General features: G+C 36.3%; 1 protein-coding gene across 11 annotated transcripts in view; it reads right to left on the reverse strand.

Annotated features, from left to right (window-relative positions):
* Positions 1-16,133, reverse strand: part of Ralgapa1 (Ral GTPase activating protein catalytic subunit alpha 1) — a 356,627-nt gene that overhangs the window by 259,859 nt on the left and 80,635 nt on the right. For 6 of the 11 annotated variants that reach the window (XR_004388482.1, XM_032907757.1, XM_032907755.1 and 3 more), the window contains exons 17-18: positions 12,839-12,979; positions 294-1,829 (exon numbers count right to left, since the gene is read on the reverse strand). Coding sequence is in view for 10 of the 11 variants with exons in the window: in XM_032907757.1 (XP_032763648.1) it covers positions 294-1,829; positions 12,839-12,979 (1,677 nt within the window). In the remaining variant the exon portion in view is untranslated. The remainder of the gene's footprint in view (positions 1-293; positions 1,830-12,838; positions 12,980-16,133) is intronic. The other 5 variants (XM_032907763.1, XM_032907764.1, XM_032907765.1 and 2 more) reach the window with 3 other exon arrangements.

Raw genomic sequence — 16,133 nt, forward strand, 5'->3', positions numbered from 1 at the left:
AAAACACCTGAGCTTTGAAAGGTCATTACATTTTCCCTCTTAACTTCCCCTTTCTATTTTGTTGTTCAGCAGCAAAGAGGTTTAACTAAATGCCTCGAAAGGAAAATTAGTAATTTAAATAAATATGAATGCTGGGAAAAATACAGCTGGGGAAAGGCGCATGCATAACCAAACAGAGAGAAAGCAGTGACCATCCCAAAGCTTTTTTGATTGCTTATAGCTTGCTTCAGTTGCATTAAGCCAAACTGGTGCTGTCTTTCTCCTTTTGCGCTCTGCACACTGTTAGTGCTCACCTGCAGCTTTCCTTCCAAAATAGCCCATTACATGACTGTACAGATCCCTCAGTGGAGCCTCGGGTGGCACTCTGTTCTGCCTCTGTGGGGAAACATTTGCCTTCGGCTTCGAAAGAGCATGTACAACAGTTTTATAAACGCCACCCAGGGAGCCCTGCTGTAGTCCTGCCTCATGACTTGATGACCTGAGAGCACTGCGACTACCTGACTGGCTACTTGTCATTCCTTCTTTCTGGGATGTGGTTGTGGGAATCTCTGTGGATTCCTTCACTGCTTTGCTAACTGATGCTGCACCAACCGTATCTAGAGGTCTGTACACACCAGGTTTTACAAGGTCTGTACCACTAGTTGAGCTGGTCTGTGTATTGCTGGTAGTGCTACTGCTACTATTGCTAAAGCCACTGAGCTTCCGTAGTCTCGTCTTCCATGGAGCCTCTTTGTTTTCCAGAGGATTATAAAATTGGACAGACTCAGTAGATGGTCTAAAAGTAACATGAACACTATTTCGTTTCTTAGCAGCAATTTTCATGATCTTGGCCCTATGAGTTACTGTTTCAGACAAGCTCCTCTTAGTTGGAGAAAGCTTGCTAGTGTTTGAAACATGAGGCATTCTGCGGCTTAACGGTGTTTTTAATGCAGTTTTCTTGGCATGCATTATATATGGCGTGATTTTTTCATTAACCTGTACACTCTTAAGCTTTTCAGCTAGGGTCATATCTACACAGGCATCTACTTCTGTGGCTGTTTGTCTATACAGATGTTTCTTTTTTTCTTTATCACATGGGCTGTCTGAACTAGGATCCGATGACTGTTCATCAAGACTCAGTTGCTTAGCCTTCTCAGCAGTTTGTGATCTTGGATAGCTATCTGAGTGGTTAGGTGCAAGAGAACTTGTGAAGACAGCTGAGCTGGGTTCTTTTTGAAATGGTGTATTTTCAGGAGTCCCAACAAAAGACATTAGATTTTCTGATTTTATTTCCTGGCCTACATATTCTAATTTATCTAAAGATGGCATTTCATCTCTAGTTACTTCAATAATGACTTCCTGAGAAGCTGTATCTTTACCTAGCTCATTTTTACTATGATTTTCCTGGTTTTCCTTAAAGTATTCTTTCAGAGAAGAGAGAAGATCATCATCTCCTTCAAGGTCAATGTACTGGATTTGATCGAAAGCTGCATCTGCAAGTTCTACTGGGCCTATTAAATGGCAAAGATGGTCATATATGCTATCACCAACTTCCAGAGAAGACTCTCTACTATGAGTGTCAGTGATGTAGCTTTCAGTGGATCTAGTTATTGACGAAGCCTCTGTGGAACTCTGCAAGCTTGGAGCATGACGGGATGAACTGTCAACGACAGGAACTGCACCTTTGGCTCGCTCAACAGTGAATGGTTCCAAGATGTCAGAAGTGCTGCTACTTCGAGGCAGTGGCTGTTCCTCATGCAAAGCACCAAAAACTTCATTACCAGTGTCTTCACTCTGTGAAAAATGTCTGACTCTGGTTGAGCGGGGAAGGATTTGAGAATCATCAATATCTGTAAAAAACAGAAATTATACAGAGTGGAAACTACATAAATACAAAAAATTGTTTTACCCATAGCCTAAGCATATGCTTTTCAATAAAAAAATTCTGAAAGTTTTTGCAATTTCAACTAAAGAAAACCAATTAAAAATATATAACTGACTCTTTTTTTTAAAACAAAACAAAAAAAACCATGATGGACCCAAGGCATGTGGTGTCAATGAATTAGAAAATGACCAAAATACATTTAAGATGTTAACATGCATACAAACAGTGAGGTGATGAAACATTTGGAAGTGCAGTTTAAGATAGAGCTGTGCCAATAAACCAAGCAATTAAAACTTGTTAGTTTTCCTATTCAAATAGGTTATAATCGGGGAAGAAAAAGTAGACCTTAACACATAAAGCTGATCTAGGCATTCCACTGCAGACATCTTAGGGATCCTCCTTTACTAGGCAGGAACACGACATCACCTTTCCTCAACTCTTGCTATCAGGCTAACCTCATATTGGAATGGAACTCTCCCCTCTCTTCCTTAAAACTCTCACCAGGACACTACACTCTCTTCTGTTTTACTTTATTTACTATAATCTTGTGGTTGTTATAAGATTTATATATTTTATGTATATGAGTACACTGTTGCTGTCTTCAGACACACTAGAAGAGGGCACCAGATCTCATTCCAGGTGGTTGTGAACCATCATGTGGTTGCTGGGAATTGAACTCAAGCTCTCTGGTAGACCTAACTGCTAAGCCATTTCTCCAGCCCTTTACTCAAATATTAAATTTTATTTTTTACCATCAAGTATAATCAGTAAAATAAAGTAAAATCAGTATGCCATAAAAATATTTTTGGTTTTGGTAAAAATATTTAAGTCTTGTAAATACATAGAGAATTCTTATGTACCTGCAAGGGGCCCTTCTCATAAATAACCACTGTGATGACTAGTTTTATATTACCTTGACACAAGCTAGAGTCACCTGGGAAGAGGGAACCTTAACTGAAAAAGTTCTCTCACCAGACTGGCCAGTGGGCAAGCCTGGTGGTGAATTTTCTTGATTAATGACTGATGTGGGAGGGCCCAGCTCAATGTTGGCCGCTGGGTAGGTGGTTCTGGGTCTTAAGAAGGCAGGTTGAGCAAACCAAGGGGAACAAGCTACTAAGTTTCACTCCTCCACCGCCTCTGGGAAGTTCCTGTCTTTAGTTCATTGTCCTGACTTCCCTGGATGATGGACTACAAGCTGTAAACTGAAATTAGCCATTTCTTCCACAAGCTGCCTTTGGTCATTGTGTTTTATCACAGCAATAGAAATCCTAAGTCAATCACCAGATTCTAGAAACTATGACTTCCTACATGTCTTTTTTTTTTTTAAAGAACTACAGATTCTGAAGTCAAAACAGAGATTTAGAGATTATCTAATTTGCTTACAGATGGGAAAGTTGAAACCCAGAAGGACTAAGTTTATTTTTCAAATTTTAGAAGAAGCTTACAAAGTGCTAAGTATGTAAGTCCTCAAAAATATTTATGAAACCATAAATCACAAAATAAATACTGCCTATATATGTGAATATATGTATATAGATTATATGTACATATATGTATACATACATATAAATATAGAATTCTCAAAGTGTAATTGTGAAAGTTAACACAATACCAATAAACTCATTATAAAGTCTTTAGGAAGGAAAAATAATGTATCTACCAACAAAATAAAAACAAAGAATTCTGGGAGATTATCATTGAAATATTAAACTTGTAATGCAAATGCAAGAAGTAATAGAACTAAGTCTGGCTGGCAAGGTGGCTAGCACAGGGATGTAAAATCTTGGGAGGCAGAGAGATGAAGATATGAGTTCAAAGCTAGCCTATGCTACAAAAGTGAGACCCTAACTCAAAAAACAAAAGTAACAGGACTATCACTGAAACACTGTAACTAAACATATAGATAGGAGTAAAGCTATCATTTATCCAAGAACACAAAGTAATATAGATTTAAATCCTACAGAAGGTGAGGGAAGCTCCCTTGTTTACAAAAGGTAAATTGTTATTCAATGTAATTCCAGAATTCATGACATAGCTAAAATGGTGGTCGTTCTGCTATCTTAAATAAACAAGGAAAAAATACTAACCACTGAATCAACATTTCATGGAAGCCTACAATTTTATAAAGTCTTATTTTTCTGGATTTCCTTGGTAATGTTTAGCATTAAAGCTTGGCAAATTATTTTCTATATTAAAAGATAAAATTTTCTGGCTATTATGTTTCAAAGAAAGATACTGTGCTAGTTTGGAAGATATATTGTGCATTGAGGTACTACTGTTAGCTTGTAGCATATAAAGAAAAAACCCTTCCATAAAATTTAGGTTTCTTGAAGATTTGAATGCTGTTCATACAATTATTCCTGTGGATTTTAAGAGCTTTATCATATAGCATGTATTTAATTCAGTAGAAGGAAAACATCAATTACATCAAAATGCTGCTCACTGGGAATGGTTGGTGACTAAATGCTGAGGAGAATGCAATGCTGTTCCTCTAAAGGATCTGAATCTGGATCCAGTACCCAGGCTGGGCAGCCCACAGCATCCACGGCACCCACAGGAGCTGTATGTAGCACTAGCTCCAGGAAATGATTCGCCTTCAGGATTTTTGAACAGGCCCACACACGAATGTACACAAGCATACAAAGTTTAAAAAAAAAAACCAAACAACTACAGTTTATTGGTAAAAATAATTCCTCAAGAATAAGACCTCTTAAGTTAGAATACTAACATTCTACTTGATTTCTAAAAGGCTAAATCTCCAAATTCTCTTTTAATGATGTTAAATTATTTTCTTAGTCAAGCATGAATAGTAGCATTTTATGGCCCTTGAATTTCAAAATGATTGATGTTAATTTATACAGAAACCAATGTCATTACAAAACTCAAGTTTTTTTCTTGATAATTACTAGTTTTATAACTTTTGTCTATTTTGGCAACAATATCAATGTACCTTCATGGTAAGATTTTCTATGTAGATGTAGTAAACATATTTTAGCAAAATCTTATTATAAAAGATGAGATGTCTCAGTGGGCAAAGTAGTCTTACATTATAGAATCATATTAAGACTTTTTTGCTTTTTTAAGACTCTAAGAGTCACATATACATGTTTTATGTTTATGTGTGTTGATGCTCATGTATGCATGTTTTTATTTGTGTGTGCAGCTATATGTACATGTTTGTTTAGATTTATATTAGACTACAGTGTTTTGTTTACGAGCAGGCTACACATGGATTGCTTCTTTTATTTTATTTTTTCCCTTTCTGAAACAGGCATTCACTTTTTTAGCCCAGGCTGGCATAGCACTCACTACATTGCACAAACGGTCTTCAAAATTCGCAAGTTTGAGTTGATCTTCCTGCCTCAGCTTGTACTTGTTAGGATTAGAGGCATAAGCTACTATACCCATATTTACCAACTGTCCTTTTAAATTATCATCAAATTTTACTTTGGAATTATTAAGATAAATTAAATAAGAGATTTAGAAGGCCAAGACTTAGGCACATGCTGATAATCCCAGTATTCTGTAGTTCAAGCATGGAAGATGAGGAATGCAAAGTCATCCTCTGCTCTACAAGTAAGTGCAGGGACAAGACCTGAAGATAGAATTTGGAACTCTGCTATAACCATTATATTATAGGTGCAAAGAGCTATCAAAGATGGATATGCCATTACATACTGATGATAGAAAAAGGAAGTTTTTTTTTTCATTGCTAAAGAGGGACTTACTTGTTTAGTTGGAAAATTTCCATTCTTATTTGGCAAAGTTTAAACAAAGAGGAGGGAACAGAGACCATCTATCTTCTGACAGAACACAAAATTACAAATAATAAATTGTATCTATTAATAAAAGATTTTATATACCTTCTTTCATAAAAGTATTGGCAACAACAAATTTGATTAAGAAACACCTGTCTTCAGCAATTGGGGTGGGGGAGGCACGGGAAACCATGAAAACCACTGCTTTTTCTTTATCTAGTTCTCGTCTATTCTTTTGGGGGGGGGTTGTAGGCTATTTTAGGTTTTTGGTTTTTTTTTTTAACAGAGCTTGGCATGTAGCTCAGGTTAGCCTCATACTCACAATTTCCTACCTCATCTTCCCAAGTGCTTCAATTATGCCCAGCTTGTGCAGTCCACTTCTTTTTTTTTTTTTATTAATCATTTCATTTGTTTACATTTTAATCACTATCCCTCTTCCTGGTCTCCCCTCCACCCAATCCCCCACTTTGCCTCTAAGAGGATGCTCCCTCATCCACCCACACCTTCTCTCCTCTAGCACTATCCTTCTCTAGGGTATCAAGCCTCCACAGAACCAGGCATATTCCCTCCCACTGATGCCAGATAAGGCAATCCTGTGCTACATATATAGCATGAGCCATGGACTGGCCCATGTATACTCTATGGTTGATAGTTTAGTCCTTGGGAGCTGAGGGTGTCTGCTTAATTGATATTATTGTTTTTCCTATGGGCTTGCAATCCCCTTCAGCTCCTTTAACCCTTCTCCTAACTCTTCCACTGGGGTCCCTGGGATCAGTCCCAGGGTTGGCTTTGAGTATCTACATCTGTCTTAGTCAGGTGCTTGCAGAGTCTCTCAGAGGACAGCCATACCTGTCTGTTATGCACATCTTAGCATCAGCAATAGTGTCGTAGGTTTGGTGGCTGCAGATGGATCACACAGTAGGGCAGTCTTTGGATGGACTTTTCTTTAGCCTCTGCTCCAATTCTGTCTCTGCATTTCCTTTAGACAGGGACAATTCTGGATTAAAATATTTTAGATGGGTGGGTGGCCCCATCTAAACCCATCTAGGGTTGGTAAAGATTTTTTTCCAATCTGTAGGATGCCGACTTGTCCTATTGACAGTGTCCTTTGCCTTACAGAAGCTTTTCAGTTTCATGAGGTCCCATTTGTCAATTGTTGATCTTAGAGCCTGAGCTCTAAGATCTGAGTTCGGTTCAGGAAATTTTCTCCTCTGTCGATGTGTTCAAGGCTCTTTCCCACTTTCTCTTCTATTGGATTCAGCATGTCTGGTTTTATATGGGGCCAGGGCCAGAGGTGGCGCTTGATCCACTTGGACTTGAACTTTGTACAAGGAGATAAAAATGGATCAATTTGCATTCAACATGCAGACCACCAGTGAGACCAGCACCATTAGTTGAAAATGCTTTTTTTCCCCTAGCTGGTTTTGGCTTCTTTGTCAAAGATCAAGTGACCACAGGTATACTGGTATATTTCTGGCCTTCAATTTCATTCCATTGATCTACCTGTCTGTCTCTGTACCAATACCATGCAGGTTTTTATCACTATTGCTCTGTAGTATAGCCTGAGGTCAGAGACAGTGATGCCCCAAGAAGTTCTTTTATTTTTGAGAATTGATTTTGCTACTCTGGGATTTTTGTTATTCAAAATATATTTGAGAATTGCTCTTTCTATCTCTGTAATTGAAGTTTTGATGGGGACTGCATTGAATCTGTAGATTGCTTTGGGCAAGATGGCCATTTTTACTATATTAATTCTACCAATGAGCATGTGAGGTCTTTCCATCTTCTGAGGTCTTCAATTTCTTTTTTCAGAGACTTGAAGTTCTTGTCATATAGATCTTTCATTTGCTTGGTTAGAGTTATGCCAAGATACTTTATTATGAAGGGTGTTGCTTCCTTAATTTCTTTCTTAACCAATTTATCTGTTGTGTAGAGAAAGGCTATTGATTTGAGTTAATTTTATATCCAGCCACTTTGCTGAAATTGTTTATTGGCTGTAGAAGTCCTCTGGTAGAATTTTTGGGGTCGCTTATGTATACTATCATATCATCTGCAAATAGAGATACCCTGACTTCTTCCTTTCTGATTTGTATCTCCTTGATCTCCTTTTATTGTCTAGTTGCTCTGGCTAGAACTTTGAGTACTATATTGAATAAATAGGGAGAGAGTGGGCAACCTTGTCCTGTCCCTGATTTTAGTGGGATTGCTTCAAATTTCTCTCCATTTAATTTGATGTTGGCTGTTGGTTTGCTAAATATTGATTTTATTGAGTATTTCTGCATCGATAGTCAAAAGCAAAATTGGTCTGAAGTTCTCTTTCTTTGTTGCGTCTTTGTGTGGCTTCGACAGCGGTGTCATAGAATGAATAATTCCCTCTGAATTGTTACGTTTAAAGACTTTTTTTTACACCCCCCCACAAATCTTCCTAATCTTCCACTCTGCCTCAGTTCCACTGGTGCTAGAATTATGGACCTGCATCACTACTGCTGGCTTAGTTATGACTTGACTGTCCATCAGTATTGTTTTTTTTTTTTAAATACATCAAACTACTCTAAAATAAAATTTACTCGAACTTTAGAAGAAACAAAAATAATTAACCAGGTGGAGATTCAAGTCATGATTTCTGCTTATCAGCTTGGCACTAATTTTATATAACTTTACCATATAACTATCTTTTCTTTTGCCTCTACCTACCTCCATGCCTTCAATCTGCTTCCATGAGTCACAAATGCAAAATCAAACAATAACTCAGATCCCTACAAATATAAACTTATAAGCTCATCACATCATAATGCATTTTTTTTAATTTAAAGGTTAATTCAATGTCTTCTAAATGTGTGTTCTATGGAGCTTAATTCTATTATATATTAAACTGTCAAAAAGTTGGACAAGTGTTTATTCTGAAATAAAGGTGAAAAGTATTGGATTATGGAATTTTTATTTTTTAAGAGACTTCTGAATCCTTCAATAGGTTAGCAAATACTATGAGTCTTTAATTATTTCCTTTTTATAACTTATTATATCTTAAAAAGTATTCTAAACCTTGAATGTATCAGCTTGCAAATGAGGGCTTCATCTTAAGTCAGTTTTCAGGGAAATGAGAATTTGCTTGCCTCTTATATAAGTTCTAAGAGAAAAATAGTTTCAAATTGAAAGTAACTTTAGCTATGCTTTGACATTGTATATATGCATTTGCATAAAACTTTGGTGGTAAAGTTATCTTAACTTATGAACAAAGTGGTTTTAGAGAGTTATGTGTGTGTGTGTGTGTGTTTTTTTGTTTTTTTTTTTCCCCCTGCAGCTGGGGACTGAACCCAGGGCCTTGCGCTTGCTAGGCAAGCGCGCTACCACTGAGCTAAATCCCCAACCCATGTGTGTTTTTTAAATGCACTTTCTGAGATAATCCACAGTCTAAAATGATACTGGGCACAGGGAGCTCATGTCTAAGCAGGAGGATCGTCATGAGTTTGAAGCCAGTCTGAAATACAGACTTAAGACCATGACCAAAAACAATAAATATAAATAAACAATTCTGATAAGCAAGATAAAATATTTTGTTCTAATACATTCTAGTTTGTCAACATTAACTAAAATATTTAAATTAGTTATAGAAGGCATTTTATCTCAAATGAGAAAAATTAAGGCAAAACCCATAGCACTTGAGAAATTGTTTAAATATTATCTATAAATATTAAAAAGATCTTTAAAAAAGATCTGTACGACTTATTTATAACAAAGCAAGAATTGTGACATAGAAGCTTAAGGCAATACTTGGAAACTTTGGAAAGAGACAACCTAGCCTGGGCCCAGTACTTGGCAGTAGAGCAAGAGGATCAAGGTCATCCTTCATCCTTAGTTCAGAACCAGCCTGGGCTGCATGAGACTGTCTCAAAAACAGGATGGGCATGGAAAGCAATGAGGAACACTTCAGTTTTCTTCTCGCTTTTACAGACATACTTCATTGCTCCTTCAGTGTGGACCTGGTGCCTCTTTTGTAGAATGACAGTACTTACTATGGCCAACAAGAAACCCAACCCAAGGAAACAGTCCAGACTGAAAACAATGATCAGATTAACTTGAAAGTGGCAGCACATGGTGCAGTTTAAGAAGCAAACAACTCTTAGTGAGCCAATGAGAGCCAACTGCAAAGGGCAGGGCTTGATGTTCAAACAGAACAATTTGTGGTTTGATGGAACACCAATTAGTGAAATGAACTCACATGCACAGGTGGCAGTGGAGGGAACAGCTTTAATTGGTGCGTTCTAGCAGCATGTGTCTATAAACAGGGGCCTGCTGCTTCACTCATGAGTTGTGTTACAGACCAAGAGCACATTCTCAATTAGAAAGCAGAGATTTGGTTCCAACATATCCTGTCCACTACAGTATAGGTCTTTGTTCTTTGGTTCCCTCACCCCATTTCTTTATTGTACAGAAATAACTGGTGTGAATAGTAGAGAGGTTTCCCTTCAAGTCAAGCATCTTATTTAAATAAAATTCTTGTATTTTTTAATTAGCACTAAGATAATTTGTCAAAAATTTGAAGTTTCAGGTAGGAAAATTTAGAAGTCCCAAAAGTTCTAAAAGCAAAAACAATCTTTCTGACAGTTTTTAAAACAAGAAACTTATCTGATTCGATCCAAAATTTAAGAATGGCCAATTTCTTTTTAATTTTTCTAAATAAGTAAAAAAAAAAAAAGTTTGTATTACATGTGCTAAGTATATATGCTTTTGAAAGCCTGAATCAAAAGAATTTATCTGGTTACAATAACCTAGTTTTTCAATTGTACCCAATTCATATCAGTCAAGCTTTGCTTTGTTGGCCAATTTAACTAAATGAAGTACAGTTAGACATATGCAGACAAGAGCGGTGCTATCTGCCTAGGAAGGACAGTGTTTGAATGGAGCGAGAAAAATACAAAATGTTTTCTATGTCTAAAAACAAAATTATTTATTCATTCATTTATTTAGAATAAAGGGCCATATTTAAAAAAATTATGTACCATTTTTCTCATCCATTAAAGTGTGCATTATTCCATATATACATCATCTAACTGTCCTACAGTTTCACACTGGTAGCCATAAAATTTACTCATTTATCTTCATCAAATACTACCGTCAAGATCAGATGGACATGATGGCACATTCCTTTAATCCAGCACTCCCCAGGGCAAAAACAGGTGATGTCTGAGTTTGAGGCCAACCTGATCTACAGAGTGAGTAAATCCTGTCTCAAAACAAAACAGTATCAAGATAAAACAAACAAACAAAAAATCCTACAGATCAGCCAAGGTTTGAATTGAGGCCAAATTTCCTGTTACTTTTGTCATTTAACTGCAAAACCAAATTCCAATTTAATTATAAACTATGTCCAATTTATAATATTATGGTTTCAAAATAATACTTGATTATCTCCCAAATATATCATAATATGAGGGTGGGCATGGTGGCTTGCCTGCTCTCCCAGTACTTTGGAGGGTGAGGTGAGAGGTTCAGTGTGAATTTCAGGCCAGACTAAACTGTGAAGTTTTAGATTAGTCTGAGCTATAAAGTAAGACCCTGACTCAAAACAAGAACAACAGTATTGGAATACTATCCAGAAGTAATTCTTACTGATTCCACTTAAAAAAATGCATATATCCAATAACTGAATGCTTTGTTACATTTTGAGAAACAGAAGTATGTTCTATCATTCATAATTCTTAAAAGACCATCAAACATAAAATATGTTTAGATATATTTTTATACCTACATATAAGAAATTCTCAATTATTGTCATCCTGCTGCTAATTTAGAATCTGGTCTTAACGGGATTACAGATGACAGAGGGATATTCACTGAAAATAACATTAACACAAATGTACCTTTTTTCACAGATCGCTCAGTCCACTGGAAGCTACAGATACGGTTTAAAAAGAAAAAATGCAATACCACAAAACACTAGTACCTCTTCAAAACCAGCAATGTCAGAGATACACCCAAGCAAACTGCTGGGAAGATACCCAATAATGTCTAAGTAAACTGAACTATCACAGTTTGCACAACAACTATACTCAACTCAAGTTTGTTCTGTAATAAAGACAAGATACTGTATAGATACACAAAATTACTGAAAGGCAATACTAACCATGTTGATGGAGTAAAAAATGATTTTGTGGAGGTAGAAAATGAGTGGTAACTGGCATAAAGTAACTAGGGAAAATCTAGGACAATGGAAATACTCTATATTTTATTTGAGTGATGTTGTATTTGCAAACCCATAGGAAGAACAACAATATCAACTAACCAGGCCCCCCCAACCGCAAGCTCCCGGGGACTAAACCAATCAAAGAGTACACATGGTGGAACCCATAGCTCGAGCTGCATATGTAGAAGAGGATGGCATTATCTGGCATCAACAGGAGGAGAAGCCCTTGGTCCTGTGAAGGTTCATTTCCCCATTGTAGGGGAATGTCAGGGTGTTGAGGTGGGAGTGGATGGGTAGGAGTGGGGACAGGGGATGGGGATGGGAGACAGGGAAAAGAGGATAACACTTGAAATGTAAATACATAAAATATCTAATAAAAATAAATATAAAAGAAGAAAAAAACCTCACTACACTGTGTCCATGTAAGCTATCTTGTACTGAATCTAATCAAGTAGCCAAATTGAGCAGGTTTTTAAGTTCTTTCAGAATTGGGGCTACATGGAATGGCTTTAAAAGAAGTTCATCCTTTGAATTCTACACACTGTTTTATCTAATATAAATCCCAAAGTAATAATTAGGTTATATGTTTTCTCCAATGACTATATACCCTTACTTAGTTCCATAAATATAGAAGATGGGGAGGAGATAATATTTTAAGATTTACCATATAGTTAATCAAAACAATAAAACATTAAAAGTCAACATGTCTCTTGTGAGACATTTATGATACAAATATTCACTAGTATATTTTTAATCACCTGAAAGAAAAAAATCAAACATAACAACTTGGTTATTTACAATAAAAAATATAAGACATTGGCACAGCACTAAACTTAGCACTTCCAGAATGAACTGCAAGAATAGCATAAGAGTTCAAATAACTCAAAATGTTGATTTCTCAATTATTTTCCAATTTCCCACCCTCCTCCCAAAAGAAATTAACTTTGAAGAGTTTATTTGATTTAGCCATTTTGAAAGCAGAGGATTAAAAAGTGAAAAGGGCGGTGCAGAAATTAGCAGAGGTGGCACTACCTGAAAGCTCATCAGAAAGGGGAGTGAGAACAATATCAGGCAAGAAGGGTTTGGAAGTATGGATCAGAACAGGAGCACTTTTAGCACTGCGAATATAGGCCGATGGCAGAGCACATTCACCAATGGATCGGCTTCTCATGGCTTTAAAAGGAAAAGAAAGAAGTGGGGAGGAAAAAGAAGAGTGACTATAATGAAAGGCTGTGTCACAGAAAAAGCAGCAACAGAGAGAACTAAAAGGCTCAAAGGAAGGAAACTAACTTAAAACATTTCAGCACAGCAAATACTGGCAAGCTGTAAGAAAGGAAACCACAACACACATTTTGAATGTAATTCTTTTGGTGTAAAGCAGGAAAATGCCTATTATTAGCAATTACAATGAACAGCATTTAAAAAAAAAACAGCAGACACTTTAGCACATTTTCAAAAAAACAAACAAAAAAAAAAACAAGAAATGATAAATTTATCAGGTGGAAACCTTGAGAAATACTCAATATCATTAGTCTAAGGCAAATCCAGCAAATATATGGTCATTTCTCTGAGAAACTCTTCTTAAGAAAACTGAATTTGACTAATCATTTCTATTTTCATATTTTTTACTCAAATAAAATTTTCTCATTACTAATAGGTCCTTTTATGAAAACTGGGTCCTAATTTACTCTTGTGTTTGGTAGTTGTTCCCAGTGAGAGAACACTGAATCAAATAAGTATCTCACGTTTACACTAAAGTATGTATAGTAGTGCAATTTTAAAGTTTTAATTAGAAACATTTATAGAAGATAGAATTTAGAACAAGATTAAGAAGCATGTTCATGAATCAGGCAAGGCTCCACAACTGTAATCTCAGCACTAGGATGTTCAAAGCAGGAGGATTACAAGTTCAAAGTCATTTTCAACTACACAATCAGTTCTAGGCCAGTCTGGAAATCTTGTCTTTAAAAACAAAACAAGTATAAACCACTAACAACAACAAACACAAAATCAGGATCTTTAGAAAAATATATAATCTGAGTTCATTCAAATAATAAACATATAAAAATTTCAAAGTATCTTTTTAAATACAAAAATTGTGGGCTTCTTTCCAAAGAAAGTTACATTTTATAATTTCATAGAAGAGACACTAAATCACAAATAGGAATTTTTGTAGTTTATGTAGTAATAATTAGTGACTTAAACTTCCTAATAATGTTAGCTTCAGTTTACAGGTTGCTGATTAAATGAATTTATAGGTACTGCTATGTAAGAACACAATGCTTAAACTGTATTGCACAGTACTATATATATATAAGAGGAGAGAGAGAGAGAGAGAGAGAGAGAGAGAGAGAGAGAGAGAGAGAGAGAGAGAGAGAGAGAGAGAGAAGCTGACAAATAGACAGACAAACAGGCCGACCTCTTGGCAACAGGGCTTTTACATTTTCCTGTAACCAGAATGTATTTCCTATAGATCCTTGCCATGTTCTCTCGCTTACTCCAATCTATGTTCTTGGGCTGGAGAGATGGCTCAGCAGTTAAGAGCACCTGACTACTCTTCCAGAGGTCCTGAGTTCAATTCCCAGCAACCACATGGTGGCTCACAACCATCTGTAAAGAGATCCGATGCTCTCTTCTGGTGTATCTGAAGACAGCTACAGTGTACTTATATATAATAAATGAATAAATCTTTAAAAAAAATCTGTGTTCTTAAATCATATGATAAGCCTGTCTTGATTTAAATGTCTTATTCTCCACTTCTGCTATTCACTAATCCTTTATCTTGCCCTAATTTTCTTTGTAATGTACTATCATCTGTTAATGTTTACTGAATCTGTAAGCTGGACATTAAAACTGTAAGTGCCAGTGATCATTTTTAAAATTTGATTTGCTTTATCACTTCCCAATCTTTTAACCAAGATCAAGTACCTACCGTTCTTAACTATATCCTTAATGTTTACAACAGTGCTTCAGTACTAAACATTTAACTTTTTTCCATTCAAATATGTAAAATCGACTGTGGCTAATCCACATTTACTTAAGCACAGTACAAAGGCAACGTGCTCTAGGCCTCTATGTGTATAAAGGGTCTTCTGAAGGCGTATAAGAAACTGGTAAGGGCGTCTGCCTCTAATGAAGTAAACTGAGAGGAAAAGAAGGAGGATGAGAGGGCATAACAGAATGTGTGTTCTTTTTCAGACTCAAATTTTAAGCATATTCATTCACCTTGAAAAATATAAAAAAGTAATTTTAAAAATTAAGAAATTAACAGTCATAGTAGTTCACATTAGTAATCCTAGTACCCAAGAAGCTATGACAAAATTCTTTCAAGTTTAAGGTTAGTGAGTTTCAAGGTAGCCCAGGGTTCACTGTAATACCCTGTCTCAGAGAGCAAGACACAAGCAAACAAGCAAGATCTAGGAATATTTTAACTTGAATTTTCAAAGAATTTTCCAACTTTACACATGTTTCTTTCTTAGCAAACCTTTAATGCGTTAGTTTTTGTTTGGTTGACATGAAACCTGAAATACTATCAAGCAACTCTGTTTCAGAGGGAGACGCATTACCGCTGCCACTAAACAAATGAAACCTAGAGAGGGGAGACAGTGAGATGCTCACGCATCACAACCTGGATTCAATCCTAGGACCTACCTGGTGCAAACAGAGAACCAACTCAAGCAAGTTGTCCTCAGACCTCTGTATGCATAAGGTGGGAACACATATGTGCATACACAGTAATTAAAAAACTAAAGCCTAGAAAGTTTAATAAATTACCCAAGGTTACCTACATATTTAGTAAAAAGAGTAAGAAAGAACTTAGGGCATAAGCCCTCCTCACATCTCTCTCCAGTACTATGCTCTCTGCTGTAGTTCAGCTAAACTACATGGCTCTGAGAGGAAAATAAGACAGCTGCCAGTCCTTTAGTGTGTTGTATTGTCTTAAGCCTACAAGTGCTTCCCACAGTGATTCTACACCCCTACAGATTTCCTCTTGGCCTCAGTTGTCTGCCAGTAGAAGGTATGAATTAATTTCCTGTTGTCCTATTGGGAATTCCCAGGGCCAGTAAGATTATGTAACTATAATACTGAAAGTTTGCTATCATCTCCATGTTTGTGGATAAATTTACTTAATAGAACATATACCAGCTCATGCTTGAGTTCTACATTTTGAATCCAAGTTCTACTTTTTGAATTCTATAAAATGACAATTTGGAAACAAAGAAATCTATAATAAACTACATAAACACAAGAGTGCATATATTAAAGGCACAAAGGCTTATAAGCATGCTATTAGGCTAGAAGGATTACTGAGAGAGGGGATTTTTAT

Source organism: Rattus rattus, chromosome 7 (assembly GCF_011064425.1).
Source record: "Rattus rattus isolate New Zealand chromosome 7, Rrattus_CSIRO_v1, whole genome shotgun sequence".
Classification (NCBI taxonomy): Eukaryota; Metazoa; Chordata; class Mammalia; order Rodentia; family Muridae; genus Rattus; species Rattus rattus.